Source organism: Daucus carota, chromosome 6 (genome assembly GCF_001625215.2).
Source record: "Daucus carota subsp. sativus chromosome 6, DH1 v3.0, whole genome shotgun sequence".
NCBI lineage: Eukaryota > Viridiplantae > Streptophyta > Magnoliopsida > Apiales > Apiaceae > Daucus > Daucus carota.
In genome coordinates this window covers 20,121,429-20,146,106 of record NC_030386.2, presented here as the reverse complement: position 1 = coordinate 20,146,106, position 24,678 = coordinate 20,121,429, and the positions used below count along the sequence as shown (strand labels likewise).

Here is a 24,678-nt window from a genome sequence, read left to right as displayed (position 1 = left end):
ATAAGTGTATGTAACCCAATAGAAAGTAATTGGGCCTCTGCCAGGTTGAAAAAATCCGGGTCAAATTCAGACCCATACCACAAAGTAGATTCGCCTTCACTGATAAAGAAACGCAAGGTTTTTGATTCAGCAGACACTCTCTCTACTTCAAAGATGTTCAAAAAGTAAGTGCTTGCATTTATTTTTATATTTAAGTTCCTTATTTACCTGCTGTTATTGAGCTATATTGATTTGCATATTGTGTTTTTTCTGGGATTAATTTGTGATTCTTGATGTGTTTTTAAGTTGGTATTGTTTTTACATGTTTATATCTATGTGGGTGTGTTGGGATTCTTGGTTTTTTTTCTGTGTGTGTAAAGATTGTATCTTTATTCAGTGTGATTTATTGGTGCTGATTGATTTTATGAATTTTTTTTTTTAAAATTCTTGACGTGTTTTTAAGTTGGTATATGTCATTTTATGTTTTTGTTTATGTGGGTATGTTGGGATTCTTGTTTTTTTGGATAAAGATTGTATATTTATGCAGTGTGATTTGTGGGTTGTGATTAATTTTTATGGTTTTTGGATGTTTTTAGGTTTTCGTCTGAGGAGGTATCTGGGCAAAATCAAGTTAAGGCTTCAGTGCAACGTAAAATCCGGCAGAGCATTACTGATGAGGTAGATTATGTGTTTTTTTATGTGTACATATTAATTCGATTATATACATTAAATTGTCTATCTTCCCCAAAGTTAGATATTCATTTTCACCTTTTGTTTTCTGATGTCCGAAATTTTGAAAAGGATCTGTAAATATAGTTTGAAATTGTCACATGTGTCAATTGGTTGTGATGTTTAGCTAGTTGACGGCTGTTTAAAAACGATTAAACAATATTAGGATTTTTCACTTCATACATTGATTCCATAAATTTAGATGTCTCTTTGATTTCGGAATACTGTTGGCAATAATAATTTGTCGTTTCTTCCATAAAATTGTTGTGCGACTACTAATCCTAAATTCTTTTACAGTATCCGGGACTTGAACCTGTAATGGATGATTTACTTCCTAAAAAGTCCCCACTTATTGTTGTGAAATGGTACTACTTGCTCTTCCAGATCTGTCATGTAAATTTGCCTGTATGTGTTCCTGCATCTGTTCACACTAAATAAACACACATGCACGCCCACACACACGCGCGCGCGAATGTATGTATGTAGTTTGACGCATGAAATTGGCAGAAGTACTTTTGGGCCATAACATCTTAAAGTGGCAAAATACAAATGGTTATAAATCTATATCGCAAAGTTCTAACTATCTATCGCCATTTTGTTCCAATTTATCTGTACAATTATATGTTACATCAAAAGAGGAAGCTAAAGTTTACAAATATGATATGAGCAAAGTGATATATGAATCTGGACTGTGATATATAAATCTGGAAAACAGCAAAAATGATGTGTAACTATTTTTTTTTAAGTATCAGATTGACATAGAATTGTTCATATATCTGAAGATAGACTACATATATAGCTAATCTTTTAGTTGTATTTTAAATAGGGGTTGAAGGGGTAGGTTAGGGGAAAACTTCAAAAGTTATGAGATGTCACTTTGGGCTCTTTAAACCCAAGAATGATATATGCCTCCGACACTGGTGGAGGACGACAGTACATAGGATAGTTGACATTATAGAGATTTGTGGTTTTGATCTAGCTTATACAGCTCTTGCAGCAGGAGGTTTTTGCCTTGGGCTAAGAAAGTATTTGTGCTATTTTTCTTTCATTATCATGTTGCTTTTTGAATTTAAATGTGTAAAAATAGGGTTTACGACTGTAGCTCTCTTACCAACTGTTTGTTTTCAGTCAGAAATCCATAATTTATTTTGTATAGATACCAATATATATTGTGTGTTTTTCACTGCTGGTGTATTGTAAGCATTTCTTATAATGTTGTCTAATCTCTTTCTTATTTTTGGTTTTCTAATTTTGTGTGTAGCCAGAATCATTTGAACTTAGTCGTAGTCAACAATGTGCCACTATTTTTCAATGTGCGTGATGGGCCATACATGCCAACCCTTCGACTTCTTCATCAATGTAAAGTGCTCTTACCTAGTTATATTATGTACAAGTTTTGGTTCAATAACATATTGGTCCTTGTATGGGTTTTCTCTGGACTTGTCGTTTTATGAAACTGAAAGTTGAGATATTCAACTAAATTGTCATTTCTCGTGTTCATGTGATCCAGCCTCCAGGTTAGATGAGACCCTTTTTTCTTTTGAAGTGGTCAATTCCAAAAATTTAAATAATTGCACATTTATGACTTATGCCCCGTCTAAGGGTCAAAGTCAATTGCAGAAATTTAAATAACCATATAACCATTTCTCACTGAGATGCAACTGCTCAACCTCTTGTTGCAATAGGCTACAAGACTTGGTATGCTAGTTGGTTGAGACTTGACAGGAAATAAAATAACACTGGATGTTTGAATTATCAATAATATACATGGATTAGTTTTACTTATTGACAGTTTCCTCAATCTACAACCTTTCCTCCTACAAGTTGCTTCCTTTTCCATTGTTTCTAGTGTTTGAACCGACTTCTAATATGTGGTCCCATTCTTCTACCCTTTCCCGGAAGTCGATGACTATTCATAGCTATTACCTTGACACCAAAGAAGAGTTCGACCCAATGCTTTATCTCCCGTTTCTATCAGATTATGGCGTCAAATTCTAAAGAAGTTTTCCTAGTTCTGGCGTAAGAATAGAAGCAAGTCTTTGGAGTCGTTTGGCACCTCGATGTCGACTCATCACATCCTGGGGTTGAAGAAGGTCCGCATATTGTTGCCACCCATGGTTTAAAGTCTAAAACTTACAACCCCTTTGTAACTCCGACTTCTAGTTCGTTATATATCAGTCAATCTCTATAAAATTACCTATCTATAGTTCCATACTGTCACACTTAATACCTCCCTCTTCCTGTTCAACCCTCAGTGATCACTTTTGCAGTCATAGCAATTGCTGATTCTGTAGATTTTTGGTGAGAATGAAGTAAAATAGGTTTAATTTGAGAATGTTTATTTTCATTTAATTCGGTTAAAGATAAACTAAAATGATGAAAAATTTTAAGTTATCTACTAGTTTGGTTTTTCTCTGCAGCTGTCCTAAACTTCACACTTATGTCTTACTGTTGCAGATCCAGAAATAATGAAAAAGCTGCAGGTAGACAGGGGTGCAATAAGATTTGTGCTCGCAGGTGCAAACATTATGTGCCCAGGGCTTACATCTCCTGGTGGTTACTTGGATGAAGAAGTTGGTGCAGAAACTCCTGTGGTACACAATAAGATAAAAATATATTTTACCTAATTATGGCCCAAATTATTGTTCACATATTTAGCAGTTCAGATACTATATTCTATAAAAGTTTGGATTTTACTTCTTAACTAAAAAGTAACAAGATATATTTGTATGTACAGTACTTAATGTTCTGAATTGTAATGTGTAATACTTTCAGGCCATAATGGCTGAAGGAAAGCAGCATGCTCTTGCTATCGGCTTTACGAAAATGTCAGCAAAGGATATGTGAGTTGCTAACTGGATGTGTCTTTTCTTCTTTCCTGATCATTCACATCATATTTTCTGTTTGTGGGAATACATTGAATAAATCGTTGCTGCTTTGTGTTTGCGTGTGCATGTGTGTAACTTTTAATGAAAATTTTGTGCACTTGGTAATTTCTTAATGACTTCAATTAATAAAAATTGTCCATGCATTCAATACATTTCCTGATTTCCATTCGCTGTCCTGTGCTGATACCTTGTGTTTGTTATCAAAAGATGAGTATCTGCATTAATGTGTATAATAATTTATACAAGTACTTGTATGCACCTATGTGGCATAGTTACTTTTTCAATAGATAAATAAACCTTAGAGATCTCCCATAATCTTTTAATAAAAAATTCCTTTATAGAGGTTAAGAGGTATCTTTCTCTGGTAAGTAATTGGATGACTATATTGCATACTCTTTGTCTTGCTGCAGAAAAGTATGATAGCAACAGAGTAAACTGCGTTCTAGATACAAAATCACCATGTCAGATATCTATGTGAAACTGATATTGTCATGCTGAAATGCTTATATTTGCTTTCCCCATTACATGAATTCATATTTATGCTTCGTTTCGGATCACTGCAGTAAGGCAGTCAATAAAGGAATTGGCGTGGACAACATGCATTATCTTAATGATGGTCTTTGGAAGGTACTTGCTTATGTTTCTTCTTTTTATTTGTTCTAGTAATTCAAATATACCTGTATTTGCAGCCCACTAACTGATATTTTCCTGTATTGATGATTCTAACAGATGGAGAAACTAGACTGAGCTTGTGCCAGGAATACAAATTTAAGTGAAGAGGCTGCTTAATGAAACAGAATTTCTCATCCTTGGGCAGTTTTTCCGTTGCAATGAAAGTAGTTGTGAAGCTTGTCAGGATGAGCTTATAACCGAAGTTATTTACATGTAGAATTACGGATTATTATCCAAGAGCTTCGTTTTGTTTATAATCAAATTGTGGTTCAGATTCGATACCTATTGTTCCTTAATGAGCAGATTGGATACCTCAATAGTGTGGTTCCAAACAGATGGAATGTCATGTTTACAAATTTGTGATACATCATGTGCCAGGTGTAGCTTTCGCCCACATTAGAGAGGCTATTTACTTCATTTTTGTTAATATGAAACTATAGTATTAATAGTATTCAGGTTTTACTAAAAAATATAACATCATTTTTCCTTTCACTTTATATATTATTTATAATAAAAAGATACATGGGTAATTTTTTTAACTTTACTTGAATATGATATATTCGAAATTTTTTGACAACTCATTTACCAAGTCAACTAGGGATGGACACGGAGGCACTTTGGGGTCGGGGGTGCTATCCCCGTTCCCGAATTTATCATCGATCCCCGAACCTCGAACATAGATTCTTTTTCTCCCCGATCCCCGTTCTGAACGGGGAAAAGGGATCCCCACTGGGATTCGAAGAATTTATTCATTTTAATAAAAAATAATAATTTTATAATATATAGTATGCTTTTAATAAAAAACAAACTACTAACTCGTAATATACTAATAAACTAATATTATTTCATATTTTTATCATCAAATCATATTAAAATTGATTTAGAATATAAATAAATGATCATTTTAAAATGATTAAATATATTATATTACAATATAATAATAATCGATCAATAAGAATAAAGATTATTTTTTTTTTCAGTTTTTTAATATTATAAATGATATTTATTTTTAATAATTTACTTAGTATATTATATATAAATATATTATTATTTATGTGTGTGTGTCTATATATATATATAATCGACGGGATTGGGACAGGGCGACACGAATCCCGAACCCCGCCCCGATCCTCGAATTTTTTATAAAATCTTCCCTGTTCCCCACCTCGCCCCCGAAAAAATCCCTAAACCCCGAACCTAAAGGGGCGGGCGGGCGGGCGGGCGGGGTAGGGGATCGGGGCGGCAGACACGAATCCCGGACTCCGCCCAGATCCCCAAATTGTTTATAAAACATTTCCCATTCCCGCGTCGTCCCGAAAAAATCCTCAAACCCCCGACCCGAAAGGGGCGGGGATCGGATCGGGATCAAGAGGGTCGGAGTGCATGCCCATCCCTAGAGTCAAGTAATAATTAGGTTTTATATTAACTTTAATTTTAGTATAACTTAATTACCGAGTCAAGTAATAATCAGATTTTATAACTTCAATTTTAGTAAATTTGTCTTAATCACATATAAATTTATCATAATACATTGCATCATATTTTAAATAAAACTGGTCTTGGATATGAATAATATATGTTCATATATGGATACATATATTTCAAACAAATATCAAAATTTTTAGAACTTTTTAATTGCTCCGGCACTAAGTTAAGTGATAATAGATATTACAAGCAATTTTTCATAAATATGTGCATATTAATCACATATATTTCTTACATTACAAATATCAATTCTTCCAACACATTACAAATAAGATATCTGATCATATATGCAGTAAATATTATAAGATCAGACACGAATATAAATATTTGAATAAATATCAAATTTTTCGGATTTTTTAGATTCAGATATTACAAATCTTTTTTAATAAATCAATGCACATTTATTACATATAATTCTTACATTACACACTACTACGCCTTATATATTACACTACATGATCAGCCGATGTATTATTCATTGTTTAGTGAGAAAGCGATATGTATTAAGCTTTTGGTGTTTGTTATTATATATCGAGTGCTAAGAAAAAACGGTGAGAAAAGATGGGTGATGTGTTTGGCAATGGGGATGATTCGGGATGGGAAGGATTGTCATGTCCCCCTCTTGACGAATTCGCATTAAACTTTGATGTTTTGTGTTATGATCTAGATGGTATTCTCGATGATCCACTACTTGAAAGCGTCAAAGAACAAGACTCAACACCAGTTCGTATTCTTAATCAAAATACTGAAGTTGTTGGGATTGATAAGAAGGCTAAGATTTGCTATGGAAATAATGGCAAAGGAAAGCAATTGAAATTAAATTCAAATATGATAGAGATTATGGCCTTTCATAAAAATGAAACGCGAGAAATTGTAGAGCCGAAAGTTAAGAAGAGGAGAATCATGGATTGTTATGATTGTCAATCGATGCAGCAAAAGAAAATGTCAAAGCTAAATCATGCAAATCGACGAGTTGATATGGTCGATAGAAAGAGGAAAGCTGATGCTGATGTGAAATTGGAAGATCCATTAGATAAGATATGCAAACCTATGCAGCGAAAGTACAGGGAGATGCAGGATCATACGAATCAGCTTGGTGCGGTGGATGATAAAATGAGTGGTGGTAATAAATTCAAATTGGAAGCTCCTAAGAATAAGTTACGCGAGACATCTGAATCAATCAGCCAACCTAAGCGACAAGCGGACTTGATGAGGCTGGATTGTTCAAATCAATTTGTTGTGGTAGATAACAAGATGCACAATGATTATAATTCGAGATACGAAGCTACAAGGCGTAAGTTACATATGTCATACGAGCGAGAAAAAGAAGCTAAGCAACAAAAACAGGTTCAAGTTATAAATTTTCAACAGGTAGTAATGGAGCAGTCAAGGTGCAGAGTAAAGACAAAAGGAAAGAACTTGCAGCAAAAATTGATGGCAAGGCGGACTCACAAAAGCAACTAGAAGTTCCAACTATGAATACGATAAATTCATGTAATGAAGGGCACTCTTTTTCCCCTTGAGCTTTTTTCCATTTGGTTTTGCCCTTATGGGTTTTTAACGAGGCCCTTCTCCTTGTGAAGACAAAATATGAATTTAATCAGTTTTTGATCAAAAGTATTTGTATTGATACTGAATTAATATTGAATCAAGTGATAACTATTTGTAGCAAATCTTTGGCTTGTTTTCATTGTTGTTCTAATCTGTGATTGTTATGTTAAGTTTTGGATGGCCTATAGACGATATGTTATGATGTTTTTTTGGAAGTATATACAGTCTTAAATTACAAATGTGCCTTGATGTACTATATTTTGTTTGGATTAACGTTACTTGAAAGAGTTATTTTGCAAAATGCCACACATTGGTACTAACGAAACGCACTTATTTCCATTACTTTACATAATTGCTTTGTTTACCCTTTTTATTCTCTTCTCGGCATAATTGGAATCATGTTCGACATGTTCTGTTAAATGCGAACCGCTTTATTACGTTATCATCTATTTTAAGAGTATTATTATACATTTACCCTTATTTTTGACTGTTCATGATGAAAGGGGCAATAAAGCTGCACCACATAATTTACAACTGTCTTGATGTATAATATTTTGTTTGGAAAAATGTTACTTTAAAAATTGTTTGCAAAATGCTATCCAGTGGTAATGACAAAACACACTTATTCCCATTACTTTACATAATTGCATTATTTACCTCTTAGTAGATAATTTTGCTACTATAAAATTTTAGATTCTCTTTTTCCTGTATATATACTCTGGTCTATATATATCTAGAACTAATGTACGGTCGATACATCTCTATTATGTGTTTGAAATCATCACCTCACATTTTGGCTGCGACAACTGCCAAGCTGGGTTACAATATACTACAATTTTTTTTGATATTTTGCTATTTCTTGTACTTGTTTGCTTGTACCTTTACAACAAAGTCTTAAAAGCCAATTAGCCAAAAAAAAAAAAGTCTTAAAAGCTGCCTGAGTCACTTCGTAATTCCAAACAGCTACATGATTCAGAGATTGGTTTTTTCGTGCTTTATATATTTTTTTGATGATTTTCTAAGGTCCCAAGGTATGTACATCTATAGATCCCAAATGTTATTGAGAAATTCAGTGTGTTTGCATTTTAAGTCCCATTTTCCTTTATAAAAACTTCCCTAAAAAAGATGAGAATGTCTGTGTATGCTCGGGTTTAACGATCTTATTTTTATAATCATACTTCTTGAAAGTCTTGATTTTTCTTGTTGCCGGAAAAATCATAGAATAATAATTAGCAACCTGTTTTCTGTGTGTTGTTCGTTGGAGGGAGAAGTGCCGAGAAAATTGTTAGATAATTTATTTGCCAGCCCGAATTCTAAATGGGTGGTGCAACTGTTTGAATTACGGCAGATTTGTATTATGTTTTTTTTTGAAACAAACGTGTTAATCTAATAATAAAAAGCCATACGGCATCTACACCAATGATCGAGTCGAACAAACAGTAAATTGCAATCGTATGTTCTCATAAAAAGACAATTAAACGATATTTTGAAGAAAATGTATATACAAGTACAAGTACCCGCTTCATGCATTCTCGTTGAATTACTGGTACTTTCTTCATCATGCGTTTGAGCAATCGACCAAAACAGCGATTCCATACAAACTTTCATCATCAAATCAAGACCCCGCTCACAATTAAGAAGCAAAAAACAAAACTCTCACCAAGAAGAGAAAACAACCTTAGATCTAAAGCAGAACCACAGAAACAAGAGAAATCGAACTGAAAATCCACCCGCTTGAAACAGAGAAGAAAGACAACGAAATCTCCGATGGTTTTAGATCTAAGAATTCTCCCGGGAATAGATCCGGAGTAGAACCACAAAAACAAGAGAAATCGGACTGAAACTCGCCCGCTTGGAAGAGAGGCAACGAAATCTCCGATGGTCTTTAAACAAAGCAATTAAGTGATACGGGGTTTTCCACCTGTAGAAAACGACGGAAGCCCCAAGCGGCCACGACAAGAGAAAGGGTAGAGATAATTAGGGTTAAGAGTGACGCTAGTGTATTATGTTTTGTTTGCAAAATACAAGGACCCCTAATGAATTTAAGGAAACAAGATGCAACCAAAGCAAAATGCATGACACATTTCAAATATACATAATTTAACGATAATTTTTTAATGCTGACTTATATTTTAGATATGATATTAAAAATGAGATTTAATATAAATTTGGTAGGACATGTAAAATGTGAATAAAATCTCATACTTTGGAAATAAATTAATATTAATTAAAAAATAAAGTATATATGTGTATATAATTAGTAATAATAATATTCATTGGAATTAGCATAAGAACCCGTGCAAGGCACGGGATGCTAATTTACATTGTATTTTAAATCATATTTTTGTATAATTATTTTATTTGGAACATGTGTATTATTTATCTGTTTTTTATAAAATACGTAAGTTTGATTCCTTTGTTTAAGCGAGTGAAAATATAATATTTACTGTTTAGCAATAATAATATTAATCACAATACTTTTAAAATTTATTATGGATCATAAACATATTTGGACTGATTGGCTCGTGTTATCAAATCACGATTAAGTTTCAAGATATTACAAAAATTCTTGTAATACATATATAATTTTTGATATTTTGATTGTGATTAGAGGACAATGTATCACAGACTCCTATTTTCTTTTTATTATAAGCGGTCTTTATGTTGTCATCATGTACTTAAAGTGCGTAAATGTAAAAGAAATATTTTAATTTCCACACTTACACCTCTGACATTATATAGTATAATATAAATCAAATATGAAATAGCATGTTATCTTGTTAAAAGAAAATAATTAAATTATAAAATATAATCAGATATGGATTAGAAAAATCATGATGATTGGACAGCAAGTAAAAGTGAGCATTTTATTTTATAAGTGTGTTATGTATACCTCTTGTACCTCTTACACATTGTTATAAAAGTCGGCGATTAATCGTCGATTAATAGCTGTTCGATCAGCCAACGTCTCGATTAAGTGTTAATCGGTGAAAAAAATCGTTTTTTCTGAAAATCGGTCAAAATTGGGATTATAAATCAGTCAAAAGTCGACATTAATCGGAAAAAGTCGGTCAAAATCGGTGAATTTAAAAAATTTAAAAATAAAAAGTAAAAAAAAATCAAATTTAAATTTAGTTTTAAATAAAACAAAAGGCACGGAAATGAAAAAATAAAAAAATTAAAGTTGTTTTTATTACCTTTCATTCTTTCAATATTAGCTCCTAAACTCTAATTACATAAAGTTGCAATATCTTACTTCGCAAATTCAATCAAATTCAAGTTTATATATGAGATGACTGGACTTGTATATGTATATAAAGACATGTTTTGTTTTATAGAAAAATCATTAATCTTTTGATTTTATATGACTATAATTTATACTATATATAATTATAATAATATATATATATATATATATAATTTAAAAAATAATATTAAATTGATTACGATTAATGATCCGATTAATCACTCCGATTAATTTCCGATTATCCGATTAATCGTTGGACAGTACCTTCACCGACTAAGTCCGATTGCCGCTTTTTACAACACTGCTCTTACATCATGCACACAATCTCTTTGATCATTGCCTAGTAAGAAAGCCATAAGTAAATTTTTGAGAGAGAGGGAAAGAACAGAGAGTGACAAAGAGATGGATAATTTGTTTGGCAACGATGATGACTTCGGGTGGGAAGAATTGGCGTGTCCTCCTCTTGATGAATAAGCATTCAGCAGTTTCGATGTTGGGTGTTTTGACGTAGATGCTATTCTCGATGATGCGTTGCTTGAAGAAGAAGACTCAAGAGATTTTATTAATCACACTAATTGTTGGGGTCGATGATAAGAAGACTAAGATTTGTTACGGAAATCATGGTAAAAGAAAGCAGGTGAAATTAAATTTGAATATGGCGGGCTCTCTTGGAGATGAGACAAAGGAGATTGCGGTTAAGAAGACTAAGATTTGTTACGGAAATAATGGTATAGGAAATCAGTTGAAATTAAATTTGAATATGGCGGCCGATGAGACAAAGGAGGTTGCGGCTAAGAAAAGAAAGATTTTGGAGTGTTATGATTGTGAATCAGTGCAGCACAAGGAGAGGTTATGCAGTCCCAAGTACAGGGTGAGGCAGGATCAACCTGCAGGTGTGGTCGATAACAAGAGGAAAGCAGCTGCAGGTATAGACGAAGACGAAGCCTGCAGGTGTGGTCGATAACAAGAGCAAAGCAGCTGCAGGTATAGACGAAGACGAAGCCTCCAGGCATAAGTTACACAAGTCATCCGAATCAGCCCCGACAGATAACATGTTACCCACTGATTACAATTCTAGATATGAAGCTACAAGGCATAAGTTGCACCAGTTATACGACGGAATTGCAGAGGCCAAGCAACAAAGAAGGATTCAACTTATTGATTTCCAAAAGCCAGTAGTGGAGCAGCAAAGGTTTTACCAGTTTGCGCCAAAAACTCATGGCAATGGGAACTCACAAGAGCAAGAAGAAGTTCCAACCGTGTGTTTATTAGCCTGTGTAATACTACTTGTTCATGTAAAGAAGGGCACTCTTTTTCCCCCTCGAGCTTTTTCCCATTGGGTTTTGCTTTTGTGGGGTTTTAACAAGGCCCTTCTCATTTTCAAACCAAACTGTGAATGTCATACGTTTTTCATCAAGTGTTTGTAAATTAATATTGTATTAAATGAGTCGATCTTGAGTTGCTTATCTACTAATGATGATTCATTGTTATGTACTAATGGTTTCCTTTAAATGTCTGATGATCAGATAAATGGCTAGTTAACTATAAAATTCTTATTCAAGTAGATTTTTCTTTAATGATCAGCATGTAGCTCATTCATTTTGAGAAAACGGTTATTTCCTCCAACAAAGAAATGCACTCTGAGAAGCAACCAGGTCCCAGAACGAAGATCCAGAAATATACCAACAGGAATGTCTTTCTGGCATTTTCGCTTTGATGACAATCAATTGGCTCCATATGTCAAGATTGAGACTGATTCTCTCCTCACAGTTCGAGCTTTGGGCAGGAATTCACCAAATTTTATGAAAGTTGGTATTCTTTTTGATAGTTTCTGCGAGTAACTTCAGTCTAGAGGTGATGCTTTTGTTTGTTATGCTAGAAAGCAAGTTAACAAGGCTACCCCTTAGAGCAAGTCCAATGCTAGATGCTATATATCTATTGCTATTGCTATAATATAGCACCAAAAAGTGTTTTTTGATGCTAAAATAAAACTTGCACTCCAATGCTAAGTTCTATAACTAGTTTCAAATTTAACCAACTCATTAACTTTTACCTAACTTCTATATAGAACCAACTCATTAACTTTTACCTAACTCATTAACTCATTAACTAGTTTCCAATTTCTAGTTATTGATGATGTGGCAACATGGATGGATGCATTCTTGGTTTCAAATATAGAACCAAGGATGCATCTAAGCATGGATGCATCCAAATATAGCACCCCTTTGGAGTTGAGTTTTTTTACTTTTGATGCTATAATATAGCAATAGAACCAAGTATAGCATTGCATTGGAGTTGCTCTTATGTCTAGAATACCTTGTTTGCTAAATTGCGACAATATTACTTTGTCTCCATCTTCTCATATGTGGGAGACTTTGATGCTTATGGTTTTTTCATAAAATTTTCCACTCCCATAAAATCGTGGACTTATGCCTTGCAGCTTCATAGGGTGAGGCAGGATCATACAAATCAACTTGCAAATCTATGCAAGTTAATTCGTGCGATCCCAGAAACTAAGTCTCTCGGCTTCCAATTTCACATCGCCATCATCTTCCCTTTTATAGGAGCGAGTTGCAGCGGCTAAGCAACGAAGAACATTCAGATTATTGATTCTCAACACACAATAATGAAGCAGCCAAGGTGCAAAGCAAAGGGGTTTTATATCAAGTCGTCACCATTCTCAATAAAATATCTCACCTAGCTACCCAATGTCCATAATGACTCATTTTAAACACTCAAGTCACTGTATAAATATCACTAGGTTAAATCTAGAAAATGTTAATAAAGAACTTAACAAGATCCTAGTCACAAGATGAAGTGCACTACAAGTGACTCATATAACAAAAATAAATTCATGTAATGAAGGGCACTCTTTGCTTCAGCTTTTTTCGCAGGGTTATACGTACTGAGGCCCTTTTCCTCCTAAAACAAACTTTGAATGTCATCAGTTTTTGATTAAGTGTTTATGTTCTCATCTATTATAAGCTCTACACTTGCAATAGTCTTCCAGGAAGTTGTACTACTCACAATAAGCTCTAAAGTATTCATTGAATTAGAGCTTTGGTATGAAGTGCTGAAAGAGTTCAGGAGTAATACAAATTTCACACAATTTACTTTCTCGCAGTGATTTCTTCAACAACCAACCCCACATCATATCATATATATGGACAGATGACAACAATAACTTAAAGAAATACTCCTAACAAATTTCTATGACAAAGAACTTAAAGATAGTAAGTACTATACAATATACATTACAACAAATTAAATAAATTATCTACACCCTAAATGCTTATTTCACGGTAAAATTAATGATCCCAAGATCTTCCAGCGACCTTTTCAGCTTAAGAATAAACTCAAATCTTTGTTGTTTCTTCACCTTGTAGTTCTGAAACCTTCCTAAGTTCGTGATCTCGAGATTATATATATCCCTCCCGTCGTCTACCCCTTTAAAATCGAAGCAAAACTCAGCACGCCAAATTTCAGGCTTACTTCCAATGAACCTGCATGCATCAGATGTCATCGTATTACAAATATGAAAACCTTAATTTTTATAAATTTTCATTTAGATATAAGGGGTGATATATGGTCAAATTCACTCACTCGTCGATCTTAAGCTTCAGACTAGCAATTTTATCAGAGGAAGTTGTGACACTGACAAGTATCTCAAAAGCATCAATCAACCCAGAACTCCTGCTTAAATTGGTGATGGATTTGCTGAGTAATAGGGAATTAGAATAGTTCACAGTTTGATTATTGTCCTTCCTGAAAGTTGTGATGTAAAACTCTAGGCGTTCAGCGACCAGCTGCAGATTATGATATATTTCAGTACGGATTATAAGAAAATATATGTTTGAAATTATGGACACATTGTATATCATTACCTGCTCATCATCAATGATACATTGGTCCCCTATCTCAATTGAGTTCATTACTGTAACAAGCTCAACTCCGTCAAATATTATTTTGCCAAATATCAAGAGAATAGGTGATAAGTATGCCGGATTTATCGTTGTTACAATCCTCATCAAACGACACCAGAAAAGCAGTACCATATAAAATTGGGTTGCCCACAAAATTATCCCCAACTGCTCTATGCCTTTGCTAGTACTGTTTAAGAGCCGAACCACGTGTTGGCGCTCATTGCAGACTTTAGCCTGCAAAAATGCTAGCACGTGAGATTGATATTTGGGCGCCATATCTACCAATCTTGGAACTTTAAAATTACCATCCAAGTTTTCAAAGATTCTTGAGTAATGCTCTTTGTTTCGGTAGCACCATGAAACAATTGAAGAAATTTTGCGACATTCTCTTCCTTCATGACCAATAGAAGATCGGCCTCTTGTATATCCCTGGACAATGAAATATAATTAATTAACCATATTCTGAACATATTACTGCATGATTATAAAGAGTAAAAATGTCCAAGGTCCACCCCTATGCAAGATCAGAAGATTGAAATTCAAGAGAAAACAGAGGAAAGCAGGGAATTACAGAGAAAGGGGAGTTAAAAAAGCGAAAAACCAAAAATTATATATAAATGCTTACCTGGGCTCATTGTTAGTCAGATTCCTGAGAACTAAAGAAATAACATGTTCAACTTGATGCTGAAGGCTGAAAGTATCACTGCTCTCAACTTCATTACAAATGGTACGTAAATTTGGTCGCCGCATGCTGTTAATTGCTCCTTTGATCCATTTCAGCTGAGCTTTCATAATGCTATCTTTAGGATCCTTAGATTCTCTTACATATCCCATAAGTTTCTGAAGAAAGTACTCGTTAGATATCAGAACTTGAATATTTGCGAAGAAATTTTTTTCATGGAAGCAACAATCTAGTTTCTTCAAAATTGTAATCCTTAACATGGATATCAAAGTATACATTACAAAAGCTGCAAATATACTAGTAATAATACGAATATGAAGAATATTCATGTCGGCTTTGATGAGCAGGAACCAAAAAGAAAGAACGGAACAGGAGCACAAGAAGTTGGGCATTTGTTTTCTCCAAGCAAAAAGAAAGTAAAAGGCCTTGATGTTTTTCATAATGAAATGCCTCTCTAGGAGAAATATGAGAGTAGTGATGATGGAGCGAGAAAGAAAAAAAAATAGATGAAACGACGAGAAAATAATCAAGGCACTGTAAAAGGACGGAAGCATAAATGAGTTTTTGAATGAAGAAAGTTGCTACAGAGAGTGTTAGTAGAAGTGCAGGGGAGCAGACTAAATTGTTTAGCTGCAGAGGGACGTTTGGTGTGGTAGAACCACCAGATGCGAGTGAAGTTGAGTGTGAAGAAGAATATTCTCCGATCTCTATATCTTCGGAATATTCTTCCATTGCCATCTTTGCCGGTTGAATGAAGTGTGAAAGATGGAGAGAGAGAGGAGTGGTTAGAAGAGAGATTCTCATTCTTGCTATATATATGGGGTGAAAGTTTACCCTGGAGCATGCGGATTATAAATATTTGGATTTAGACGGTCGTCACTCGTCCATAAAGAATTAAAGGGAATTTAGAAACTATAAATTTTACCTACCTACCTAACGAAAGCAACTTCGACCGGTTTTCCAAACAACCGAAGTACGGAACCCCTGCATATTTCTCACTCATTTTGACAAATATAAATGAAGTTTATTAATGACAAAGTTTGGTTAGGAATATATCTCACTCATTTTGACTCTGTTTTACATGATTTAAGGGTCTATTTCATGTAACTTTTTACAAGGATTTCAAATATACAATTTGTTTTACAGTTTGAAATCAATAGAGTGTAAATTAAAAGTACACGAGGATACCATAGAGAGTAAATTAAAAGTATTAGCGTACCATCGGTAGAAGTCAAAAATGCGATGGTACCATTGAGAAAAGCCATTCTACGAGGGTACCATTAAGAATTTCCCATCATTATTTTATATCATTTTAGTTAACTATTTTAGTTATACCCATTGAAGATAATCTTAATGATGAACAAAGTAAACAAAAGTTAGGATCAACAGTCAATTTGAAGTCTTTTGTCTTATAAAAAAATTTAAAATTATGCAATCAAATTATTTTCTATGTGGATTTTTTTCATCATATACAAAATGTCTGGCGAATTTTCCGACTTTATGTTGGCCGAAACTAACAAAAAAAAACTTATATAATAACTTAATGAGGAGCTTTAACGGGTTTTCCAAATTATTAAACCTCGTGCATGTTTATTGATGATTTTGATTTACATATAATAACTACATCTATGTATATATAGATGTAATTATTATATATTATATATAAGAGTATATGATTTATATAATAACTACATCTATATATATATATATAGATTCATGGTCAAATAAAAATCATTCCTAAAGTAAAAACTAAAAACCAATTCAGTTTAGTAATATTCTCAGTGATATTTTCTTTAAAATTTAGTGATCTGTGTTGCATGAACTAGTGAAAACTTGCAGAAACTGCCCAGAATCTCTAAATCTGTTCTAGAAACTGCTCGAAATCTCCAGATTTGTTCTAGTTGCCAATTCAGGTGGTGGTTGCAATGGTAGAGATAATGGAGGTGGAGGCGGAGATGAATGTGGTATACTTCCGAAGGAGCCTTTAACTTTGTCCGGCAGTTTTTGGCAAAGATTTGGAATTGAAATCGGCATTAAGCTGGGCAGACGGTATTGGAGGCGAGGAAGACCGAGGTGAAGGTGAGGACGAAGGTGTAGGTGGAGATGGAGGTGGTAATTTACCTTGGGCGGCGAGAGTTCGGCATGCATTCTAATACTCTTACAAATATAGTTTCGTAACTTATTTTTTAATTTTTTTTTCTTTTGAATAAAAATTTGTTTAAATTTTTATTCACAAAAAAAATAAAAAATAAGAGGAACTATATTTTATAAGAGTCTTAAAATGCCTGTCGAACCGTTAAAAAAATTATAAAGAAATGAGAGGTAAAAAGGAGTAGTATGATAGCAAATGTTGATGCATAATAAAATCAGTTATCTTTCCCTCTAAATGCATTAAAACATTCTAGAAATTTTACTTTATAACATTAACAAAATCGTTCATAAGATATTTGCCAACAATTTCTGGACCGTTATCTAATAATAATACTAACGTAGCTAAGGCGTCTGGAGACGAGAACTTTCAATTTGTACTGTTTTTTTCTCTTTGGTCAGGTTGAATTTGTGGAGGCAACAAGAAACTAATTCATAACTCATCATAAATGACAAGATAATATAATTAAGGTAGCTTTAATACAAATAATGTCATTTTCGACCTGATTAGTACAGTCGTATGTTAGTTATTATAATCCAAATAAACGTCAGAATCATTGCATTTGAAGAAGTTATGAGTCGAGATCAGTTATGTTTTGCAAGAAGTGGTTAGATCACCTTACTGAATACCTTACTGCATTATTGCATGTGTTAGCAGTTAGATATCAAAATAATAAAAATAAAAAATTACTCTCTCCATTTCACAATATAAGATTTTTTTGAAAAAATTACGCATACTAAAGAAACATTAATTAGATAATATTTTCTTAATTGTACTCCTAATAAATGCATCAATGTAAACTTTTATTCAACCCTCATTAATTGTTATACAACTTTCAAGAAAGAAAATTTTGAAATAATGTTAATATATATGCATTGAAAACTAAAAGAATATAATATATCAACAAGTGAAAAAGAATACTCTTCAAACGCAATCACTTCATTTTGGCCGTTAAAATTATCTTTTATATTTCTCAAGCTAGTGCTCACATGCACGATGCACCGTTAATATTTTAATTTTAATATATTTTCAATCTTATTCAAGTAATTATTGTAAATGTAATTTTTGATTATCATAAGTAGGGCTTCTTGATATTTGTAACTTGTTATTTAACTTATTCTGATATTAAATTATTGTATTTCATTAACTAACTTGATTTATAACAGAATTTATTATTTATTATTTTAACTGTTAACCCGTGTCATGTAGCTTAATATCCCTTCAAGCTGGACATGTTAAGAAACATGACAAACTTAAACTTAAGAGAATTGAATTGCAGGGAAAGAATGATTTCAGTGAGAAGATCTGCAAGTTGTTCTTGAATAGAAAGGTAAGAAAGACGAAGGAGATCATCAAGAACCTTTTCTCTAGTGAAATGACAATCAATATCAATATGCTTTAATTATTCATGAAACATTGAATTTTTAGCAATAGACAAAATATATTGATTATCACAGTGAAGAGTGACAGGAGCAAGATTCCGGAAACTAAGTCTATCAGTAAAACCCAAGTAATTTTTGCAACTATGGCCGTTAAAGCTCGATCTTCAACCTCGCAGAAGACTTCGAGAGACAATAGATTGTTTCTTGGATTTTTAGCTAATAGTTTAAGAACCCAGTAAACAAAGATAGCAATTAAGTGATATAATGTCGAGTATCAGTACAAGCACCCCAATCATAATCAGAATAAGTCTAAACAGTTAAGAAATATTCACCCTAAAGAAGAATTCTTTGGCCAGCAATAGAAGCAATGTAACGAAGAACATGTTGTAGTACATTAAAATGCGGTTGACGAGGATGCTGCATGTACTGATCACTTAATGTTTGGACAGAATAGAAAAGATTGGAATGAGTATGAGTAATGAAATTTGATTTGCCAATGAAACAACGATATAATTCTGGATCATAAAACAAGCACCTTCAGCTTTACTCAACTTTAAACCGAATAGTAAGGAAGTATCTACAGACTTAACCGTTGTTATTTTACACCAACTAATAAAGATAGATTGTAGAGGGGGTTGAATACAATTTATGAAATTTGTAACTTCTTCCTCAAAATGGAATCACAGCAACTTAAACAATCAAGTAAATAATATAAGATATTTAAATTTTGGGTTGATTATTTTTTCACTCGAGATGATTATATTAAGAAATAATAATCTGTGATATTTTTACAAATACACAGCTGCTGATTTTTTAGCACTTGATCTTAATTGGGTTAATTATCAAGTTGGTCACTGAAGTGCGCTTAATGTATCAAGTTGGTCACTGAACTCAAAACGGTATCAAAATGGTCACTAAAGTCATCACAAATATCAAACAAGTACCTTGAAATATGAGTTTAAGCAATAAAAATATTATTTATAAAGTTTTACGCGTTATTTTTAAATGTTACCACGACCAACCATAAAGTTATGATTTCTGGTATTTAAAATAATATATTTATAATTTATCAAGTTTATTTATTATTTATATTTTATTATATTGTTATTTTCTTTGTTTTAATTAAAAAATAAATAATAAATAAACTTGATAAAATCTAAATATATTATCATAAATATTAGAAGTCATAACCTTTTACTTGGTTTTGGTAACATATAAAAATAATGTGTAAAATTTTATAAATAATATTTTTATTGCTTGAACTCATATTTCAAGGTACTTGTTTGATATTTATAGCCACTTCAGTGACCATCTTGATACCGTTTTGAGTTCAGTGACCAACTTGATACATTAAGCCCACTTTAGTGACCAACTTGATAATTAACCCGATCTTAATTCTAGTATTAAAAAATGTCAAAATCTATGTATTATGTTTTAAAATTATTTTTGAACACATACAACGATGAAAAAACATGTATTTAGATTTAGGTAATAAAAATTTATTTAAAATGTAGAGTTTTAAATCTATAAATAAAATAATAGAAAGTATATAAAGTGAAGAAGTCTAAAACATGGAATCAATTAATACGGTAGAGTGAACGAGAGATCTGTGAACAGGTCTCTCAGCTTCAACACCTATATCCACTGCAATTACAATTCAACACTCGCAATTTGTTTAGCAAAGATGATGTCCGGCAATTACACAAGCATTGATAGTCATAATGTCTCCGGATCTGTTCCTGTATGCAAATCTCTCTCTCTCTCTCTCTCTCTCTCTCTCTCTCTCTCTCCCTCTCTCCCTCTCTCTTTTATGATTGTTTAGATTTGCTGAATTGTGATTGTATTGATGATATTGTAGGCAGTGTCTGATTCGCCGGCTCAAATCGCGGTTAAATTTAATGGTACTCTTTTGATTTGATTTCTGATTATTTTCAGTTGCGAATCATTTTGTTGTTTGGAATTGAATTGTGTAAGGAATTTGATGGAATTGGTTGTTTCAGATTCGGATCTCCAGACTTTTCCGCCTTCCGGAGCTCAAGGGAAGATCTCGAAGGCTTCCGGTCCTCCTCGGGATGCTGATGGTACAATATTGTTTATTTGTGTGTTTTAGCTCATGAACATAATTAACCGTGATAGTAGAGAGAGAGAGAGAGAGAGAGAGAGAGAGTTACTTGTAATAGCTCTGGGTAGAACTAGAATAATAATTTCGGATTTAATTGTGAAATGAAAGCTGCAAGTGTTCCTGAATATTATATATTGGCGGTTGTGTACTAAGTGATATGTTGCCTAGTTATACTTTAGAATCTGAAAGTCGGTGCTTTAACCAATAACTACTTGTAGAAGGGATCAGAGAAGGTGAGGATGGAATGGAAAATTGTAAGCAACAAGAAATGCAGAAGAAAATGATGTAAGAATGGAAAGCAGGGATTCTTCACTTACCAGCCGCATTGTGCACTCGATACTTGGGAATTCTTGGGTGCATGGGAATTCTTCTCTCACCCACAAGTGAGAGAAAAATAATGAAGATACTTAAAATCATAATCGATTAAGTACATTAAAATAGGTCAGTTGTGTCATCAATTAAGAATGACACATATTATTAAAGATAATGAACTTATTTAGTTGACTATTTAGTATAATATAAATAAAACTCTTGAAATATATATTCCTACATACATATACTACATATATATTTAATATATTAATATATGCCGACTTCCCCCGCACCGAATCCCTGTAACTTTAAATTTGTCAAATTTCCGTATCCCCGCACTGCGCACCCTCGCACCTGCACCCGCACTCATGCTTCCTTCGATGCAGTGATATAATGAAGTGTTTTTAATTTACTATGATTATGTTTGTGAAGAAGATGAATTGAGGAAGGAGAATTGAGCATAAATCATCAAATTGGTGGGTTTAATCCCTAGTTTAAATGGTAAATAGTAGAATGGAGTAAGGAATGCCGATCATAGATATTTATTACAATATCGTGTAATTTTCAGTTAATTTCTGTTCATTGATAATCACTATATCTATTGTTTCGAATTGCTGCAAATTGACTTAGTTGGTATTTCTTTAGCAACTTCAGTGTACATCAGATCATGTTGGATTCTTACTTCTGTCGTATTTTCTTGTAGATACATTTTCAAAACCGAGATCTGGATCTTCAGATGAAACCCAATCAAGTGGTTGGTTTCGAGCATTTAGTATCAATGCTTTCAAACCCTACTTTGACGTTGACACATCAGACGTTTTAGACAGAATTAAAGATTCAGTTCTTCCATTTAGTGGAATCTTCAACGAGAAGAATTCTGATCGCCCAGATCTGTAAGTTTTCTGTTATGGTCACATAAATTAATCAATTATTATGTGAGCTTTAATACACTGGTTTGCAATTGTATTTAGGAGCAGTTATCTATATTTTGTTTAAAGTTTGCAATTTGAAGCAACCCGTTACATATTTTTATCTGCCTCTAATGATGTTTTTTTAAGAATCGCAAACCTATTGTTCTTAGAAATGTCATTTTGTACATAGAGGTGTGTAGTTGAAGCCTTGTGATATAGGAGATGTTTTTGTTGTGATTAAATATTTGGCACAAGCAACACAAAGTGTATGCCTATAATAAAGTAATGTATATGTCCATGCATTGTGGTTATATTTGCTTTTCACATTTTTAATGGTGCTGAAATATGATATATTGCCATAAAGATAGTCCTTTGAGATGTAAAACTTATCACTGTATGAAGATGAGATCATGAGACTAGGGTTATAATATTCCCTTGAGGAGCAACTATGAACCAGCTAAAATATTTGATAGGATGGAGAATATATAGGTTCTTGATGGTTATTCTTTTAAAAGTATCTTGAGGATGCAGGCAACCTAAGCTCTTGATGATTAAATATGATCTTAATGTGGACAAAATATCCACTCTAAGAATCTATAGCATTTGTCATGTGTTATTAAATTAAGGCGAGGACTTCTGGATGATAAATTGATAAAGAGTATTTCCTCCCAAGTGCCTCAAGGATATTATTTTGTTCAAATAAGTATCTGGGTCTCCCCAACCTCTGAATTTGATAAAATATTTTAGTACCAGTTTTAGCAGAATTAGATCCCTTCTTGTTCTCGTACTTGGAACTAGGAAGAGTATCATCTGGCATTCCATAGCTTTAGGTGTGGCCTGGTTCTTGCTTTTAACAAACCAGTCCCATTTATTATTCAATACATTCATAATCGAATATTGTCCTTACCGTATTAAGTTATTGTGCTGATCAGTTACGGACCATTTTGGATATGCACTACCTTGATATTCGTGGCTGCTGCTATTGGTACATTTGTTACTTATCTTGCACATAAGTTGAAGGATCAAAAGTGGGATTACGACATAAATCTCATTACATGGTCTGCTGGATTGTTCTATGGCTACGTCCTTGTTGTACCCATCTGCTTGTACGTGATTCTGAAATACTTCTCAGCCCCGTCTGGGCTAGCTCAGCTGTTATGTCTGTACGGTTACTCCTTGTTTGTCTTCATTCCAGCTCTGGTTAGTATTTATGCTTTCTTTTCTTTGGCATTTTCATATGATCAATGGGATTCTATATGCTGATAATTATAGCGTTGATGTTATTAATTCCTGGATTGTTTTGGGAATTCTAATATGCAATATATCATGCATGTTGGTGGTGTTTGAAGATATTGATTTAATACAAACAAAATTACTTATAATTGATTCATCAAGGTGGATAATAGATAGATTGACTGGTGCCAGAGCATTTTTTTATGTTTTAAATGCTGTGATCTGCATATTTTGATTTTTGATAACATATCAAGTGGATGTGAAATTTTTTGCTGCTACTGTATTTAATCAGAATATGGAATACATAGACTAGTGTTTACCATTTAATCATTTGATAGACATCACAGTTTAGTGGAGCAGAACTTGTAACTGGTCTGAACCTTAAAGGCTAAAAATTATGCGAGGTAATTCGTCATTTAGGTATAGGGTCACATAATTAACTCCAAGGATCTTGTGCCATGTGAGTGAGATATAATTTGTTTGAATTTTGTACTTCCACCAGAAGTGCATATGTAAAAAACTCCAAAAGAGATTTATTATAATCTTTACTTGAGATCAAGATCATGTTTCTCATGTACGGGACTTAAATCAATCATTTTGCAATATATTCTTTGAATCCAAACGAATAATATTGTTTCAGAATATGGTATCTAATTTAGTTTAAGAATAGTGTCATGGTGGTTAGTTTGTTCTATGAATGTTGGATTGTTCTCTGTATGATTTCTTTATATGTACAGTACCTGTTATAAGAAATTAATAGTCATTACCGTTATGAAGCAAGCGTGTTGATTAATATTGTTTCTTTTTCTTGTTGCCAGTGTTTGTCAGTTGTTCCGGTGGATCTTTTTAGATGGGTTATTGCTGGTGTAGCCGGGGTTATGTCAGCAAGCTTTGTTGCACTTAATCTCCGTAATCACATAAAGTCTGCAGGTGAAAGGTGGTTCCTTATTGTAACCGGGATCTTTCTTCTGCAGTTGGCTCTGTCGATTGTGCTAAAGCTCTATCTGTTCACTGTCAGTGTGTAGGATTATACTCGATAGCTCCAATAATACTGAGCGTGAACATACTATAGACTATAGCAAAGAGTTAATTGGTCCAGTTGGTTGTTTGGGGCTGTTTTCCCCAGTGAACGAATCGAAAGATGCACTATCATGTAAAATATATTCTATTAATTCAATTTTGAAATCATAATCCTCCTTGTACTTGTAGAATACCACAAACTTTCAAATGTTTCAATCTTGCTATCTCTAATCTTGTTTCCTCATCAATTTGATGAAAAGGACATCACTGTAACTTGATGAAAAGAAATTTGAACTATTCACTCAATTTTATCATTATTAGCAGGAATTTAGGATTATTGTCCCTTTTACTTCACATTTTCTAATATATCTTGTAAATTCTTGTTGCATCCTG

General features: G+C 33.2%; 3 protein-coding genes across 4 annotated transcripts; 2 read left to right on the top strand and 1 right to left on the bottom strand.

Moving 5' to 3' along the window:
• Positions 1-46: 46 nt before the first annotated feature.
• LOC108225114 (uncharacterized) lies at positions 47-4,633 on the top strand. The gene is made up of 8 exons (XM_017399928.2): positions 47-164; positions 576-657; positions 1,006-1,073; positions 1,970-2,067; positions 3,166-3,302; positions 3,484-3,551; positions 4,160-4,223; positions 4,326-4,633. The coding sequence occupies exons 1-8, from the start codon at positions 154-156 to the stop codon at positions 4,341-4,343; spliced, it is 546 nt and encodes a 181-aa protein (XP_017255417.1). The 5' UTR covers positions 47-153; the 3' UTR covers positions 4,344-4,633.
• Positions 4,634-13,700: 9,067 nt separating this feature from the next.
• Positions 13,701-15,959, bottom strand: LOC135147365 (mechanosensitive ion channel protein 4-like). Of its 2 annotated transcripts, XM_064080560.1 has the most exons (5): positions 15,100-15,959; positions 14,780-14,903; positions 14,436-14,708; positions 14,155-14,357; positions 13,701-14,054 (listed from the first exon to the last, which is right to left on the bottom strand). In XM_064080560.1, exons 1-5 carry the CDS (start codon positions 15,708-15,710, stop codon positions 13,844-13,846), a joined length of 1,422 nt encoding a protein of 473 aa, XP_063936630.1. In that variant the 5' UTR covers positions 15,711-15,959; the 3' UTR covers positions 13,701-13,843. The 2 variants fall into 2 exon arrangements, with proteins under 2 accessions (XP_063936630.1, XP_063936629.1); XM_064080559.1 differs by having other exon boundaries at positions 14,155-14,708.
• Positions 15,960-20,248: 4,289 nt separating this feature from the next.
• LOC108224717 (uncharacterized) lies at positions 20,249-24,456 on the top strand. The gene is made up of 6 exons (XM_017399415.2): positions 20,249-20,428; positions 20,546-20,588; positions 20,688-20,768; positions 21,825-22,014; positions 22,965-23,232; positions 24,084-24,456. Exons 1-6 carry the CDS (start codon positions 20,372-20,374, stop codon positions 24,288-24,290), a joined length of 846 nt encoding a protein of 281 aa, XP_017254904.1. The 5' UTR covers positions 20,249-20,371; the 3' UTR covers positions 24,291-24,456.
• Positions 24,457-24,678: the final 222 nt, after the last annotated feature.

Bases quoted from the DNA above. Each gene is read 5' to 3' on its own strand.
- LOC108225114 (XM_017399928.2), top strand. The intron at 2,068-3,165 runs GTAAAGTGCTCT...TTACTGTTGCAG, and splicing joins CCTTCGACTTCTTCATCAAT to ATCCAGAAATAATGAAAAAG. The intron at 3,552-4,159 runs GTGAGTTGCTAA...GGATCACTGCAG, and splicing joins AAAATGTCAGCAAAGGATAT to TAAGGCAGTCAATAAAGGAA.
- LOC135147365 (XM_064080559.1), bottom strand. From the start codon at position 15,710: ATGCTTCCGTCCTTTTACAGTGCCTTGATTATTTTCTCGTCGTTTCAT. The intron at 14,709-14,779 runs GTAATTTTAAAG...GCATTTTTGCAG, and splicing joins AATCTTTGAAAACTTGGATG to GCTAAAGTCTGCAATGAGCG. The intron at 14,055-14,154 runs GTGAGTGAATTT...TGATGCATGCAG, and splicing joins CTGAAGCTTAAGATCGACGA to GTTCATTGGAAGTAAGCCTG.
- LOC108224717 (XM_017399415.2), top strand. From the start codon at position 20,372: ATGATGTCCGGCAATTACACAAGCATTGATAGTCATAATGTCTCCGGA. The intron at 20,769-21,824 runs GTACAATATTGT...ATTTTCTTGTAG, and splicing joins TCCTCCTCGGGATGCTGATG to ATACATTTTCAAAACCGAGA. The intron at 22,015-22,964 runs GTAAGTTTTCTG...TGTGCTGATCAG, and splicing joins AATTCTGATCGCCCAGATCT to TTACGGACCATTTTGGATAT.